The sequence below is a fragment of the Anolis sagrei genome, chromosome 6, assembly GCF_037176765.1.
Source record: "Anolis sagrei isolate rAnoSag1 chromosome 6, rAnoSag1.mat, whole genome shotgun sequence".
Classification (NCBI taxonomy): domain Eukaryota; kingdom Metazoa; phylum Chordata; class Lepidosauria; order Squamata; family Dactyloidae; genus Anolis; species Anolis sagrei.
Genome location: NC_090026.1, coordinates 13,250,436 through 13,254,057, shown reverse-complemented (window position 1 = coordinate 13,254,057; position 3,622 = coordinate 13,250,436). Strand labels below are relative to the sequence as shown.

General features: G+C 44.3%; 1 protein-coding gene across 1 annotated transcript; it reads left to right on the top strand.

Annotated features, from left to right (window-relative positions):
- The first annotated feature begins 1,524 nt into the window (after positions 1-1,524).
- LOC132779324 (olfactory receptor 11G2-like) lies at positions 1,525-2,484 on the top strand. The gene has a single exon (XM_060783017.2). The coding sequence runs from the start codon at positions 1,525-1,527 to the stop codon at positions 2,482-2,484; it is 960 nt and encodes a 319-aa protein (XP_060639000.2).
- The last annotated feature ends 1,138 nt before the right edge of the window (positions 2,485-3,622 follow it).

Genomic DNA, 3,622 nt, shown 5'->3' with positions numbered 1-3,622 from the left:
CTTGCCTGATCTACACTGTAGAAATACTGCCGTTTGACACCATTTAGCTTCCATGGCTCAGTGCCATGCGGGAGTTGTAGTTTGGCAAGAACTTTAGCCTTCCCTGCCAAAGAGCACTGGTGCCGCACTAAACTACAAATCCCAGGGTTCTGTAGCATTGAGCTTTGTACCATCAAAGTGTTATCAAACTGCATTAATTCTACAGTGTAGATGCACCCCATGTCATAACACAGTGTCACCGTATCATCGAATCAGTGTTGGAAGAGAACATAGGGGCCATCCAGGCAAAGCCCCTACCATGGCAGTTAAAGTGGTGGCAAATTGCATTAATTTTACAGTGTAGATCAGGCATGAGGAAACTTGGGCCCTCCTGGTGTTTTGGACTTCAACTCCCACAATTCCTAACAGCCTCAGGCCCCTTCCTTTCCTCCCTCAGCTGTTAGGAATTGTGGGAGTTGAAGTCCAAAACACCTGGAGGGTAGCAGTTTGCCCATGCCTGGTGTAGATCTACCCTTAGTCTTTTGATGGCAATAATAATAATAATAACTTTATTTTCATACCCAGCCTCCATCTCCCCGAAGGGACTTGGGGCGGCTTACAAAGGGACAAGCCCAGCGAGCACAGAGTTAAAACGTAATGCAATAAAATAAAAACAAAACAAAACCAAATAGAAACATTTTACAATAAAACATAACATCATGAAAACAGTACCATGGGAGCAAGAAAAGTGCTGAGTTCAAAGGGCTCTGAGTTTGCACAAAATTCCTAGATAGAGCTAAGGGAAACTGCAAAAATCAGAGGAAGGGATGGGAGAGTAATGTCCTTGGGCTTTATAATGTCAGGATTGTAGAGCGGAGGCCATGCTAAAGTGCCAGAACTTAGGTATTAAAGGGCGAATTCTTTGGAAATGCCTAATCAAAGCCACAATGGAACATCCATGTTTTTAGGTTCTTGCAAAAGGAGGACAGGGTAGGTGACAGTCTGATCGCCCTAGGAAGAGAGTTCCAGAGCCAAGGGGCCACCACTGAGAAGGCCCTCTCCCTCATCCCCACCAACGGCACCTGAGATGGAAGTGAGAGGAGGGCCTCCCTGAATGATCTTAGGGCTCATGTTGGTTCATAGGGGAAGATAGGCAGGTCCCGAACTGTTTAGGGCTTTGTAGGTAATCACCTGCACCTTGAATTGGAACTGGAAACTCATTGGCAGCTAGTGGAGCCGTTTAAACAGGGGAGTTGATTGCTCCCTGTAACTGCCCGCCGATCTCTCCACCAGTTGCAATTTCTAGACCATCTTCAAGGGCAACCCCACATAGTGCATTGCAGTAACTAGGACATGGACTACCATGGCCAAGTCAGACTTCATACCGACACACAAGCTTTAATTGCACAAAGGCCCTCCCAGTCACTGTCAACACCTGAGCATCAAGTGTCAGAGCAGAGTTGAGAAGGATAGATGGATAAAGATCCTTTAAGAACATTATAACTTGTTATGCTATGTGAGAGTGATTGGACTTGTTGATTCCAGATGGCGATGGATAACAGCACCACCACTGAGGGGTTTGTCCTGCTGGGATTTGGAGTCACATCACAGAAGCGAGTCCTGCTTCTCGTCTTCTTTGCCATTCTCTACATGCTGACTTTGGTGGAGAACATCATCGTGATCCTACTGGTGTTCCTGGATGCCCACTTGTCTCAGCTCCCCATGTACACTCTGCTGAGCAATTTCTCCTGGCTGGAGATATGCTATGTGACCACCACCGTGCCCCGAATGCTTTATGACCTGACTACCTCTCATAGGACCATCTCCTTCCAGGCCTGCTTGCTCCAGTTCTACAGTCTGTTCTCTTTGGGCAGCACTGAATTCTTCTTCCTCTCGGCCATGGCTTTGGATCGGTACCTGGCCGTCTGCCACCCATTGCATTACTCACAAATCATGTCCCCTAAATTCTGCTATGCTTTAGTGTCCACTTGTTGGATCCTTGGCTTCCTGGGTTACATTCTCCCAGTGACTCTGATCTCTAGGTTATCCTTCTGTGGATCCAAAATCATCGACCATTTCTTGTGTGATCCCGGACCAGTCTTGTCCTTGGCTTGTCCTCCAGTCGGAAATGTCCCTCTGGTCTGTCGAATCATCATGCATGCTGTTTTTGTAAGCAATGTCCTGTTTGTTGTATTTTCATATGGCAAGGTGATTTTCACTTTGGTGAAATCTTGCAACCAAGGCAATCGTAAAAAGGCCTTCTCCACCATATCTATGCACCTCTTGGTGGTGACACTTTTCTATGGCTCGGTTGGAGGGATGTACCTAATTCCTGGTGGAGAAAGCCCAACTGTGATCACTAAGGCCATAACGGTCTTCTATGCTACCATCACACCCTTTGTGAACCCATTGATCTATTGCCTGAGGAATGATCAGGTCAAAGAGGCAATGAGCAGATTGCTGAGGAGAATTATGAACTCGATGCTTATGAAAGGCTCAGTGTAAACAATGCAAGAGAAGGAAAAACAATGGTACAACTCTGTACAAATAAATAAATAAAACTCAAACAGCTCACTTGTATGGTTGTCATCACTTTATTTTGAATCTGGGACTGGGGTACAGTATTTTGTTTGATTTATGTGGTTCATTTACCCAAATTGAAGATCTCCATTTGTGTTCATTAACAAGGTAGTACATCAAGAAAATTAAGTTCTCTCATTACAGGTCTCAGTAAACACTATTTAGCAAGTTGTTGTTGTTGTTGTTGATGATGATGATGATGATGATGATGATGGCGGGGACGAGAGACAGGGCCTTCTCTGTGGTGGCCCCTCAGCTGTGGAACTCCCTGCCTAGGGATATTAGATCAGCCCCCTCCCTCCTGACCTTTCGGAAAAGAGTAAAAACTTGGCTCTTCAAGCAAGCATTTGAAACCTCTGAATAAATAGACAAACTTGAATTGGAAAATGACCCAGGAACGGCCCAATACGATGGAACGGATAAGGACTTGAATGAGAGGATATAGTTCTTAGTTTTTAATATTGTTATTATGCACTGTCTTATGTCTAATTGCACTATAATGGTTCTTTTTGTTATCAGTGTATGTATTTTTATGACATCGAATTGTGCCGATTGTGTACACCACTCTGAGTCGCCTTCGGGCTGATATGAGCGGGGTAGAAATAATGCAAATAAATAAATAAATATTATGATGATGATGATGATGATGATGATGATGATGATAATGCTGTGAGTTTTCCAGGCTGTCTGGCCATGTTCCAGAAGCATTCTCCTGACGTTTCACCCACATCTATGGCAGGCATCCTCAGAGGTTGTGAAGTCTGTTGGAATATAGAAAATTAGTGTTTATATATCTGTGGAATAATGTCCAGGGTGGGAGAAAGAACTTGAGGCGAGTGTGAATATTTCAATTGGCCACCTTGATTAGAATTGAATGGCCTTGCCGCTTCAAAGCCTGGCTGGTTACTGCCTGGGGGAATCCTTTGTTGGGAGGTATTAGCTGACCCTGATTGTTTCCTGTCTGGAATCCACCTGTTTTTTTAATGTTGTTCTTTATTTACTGTTTTGATTTTAGAGTTTTTAAAATACTGGTAGCCAGATTTTGTTCATTTTCATGGTTTCC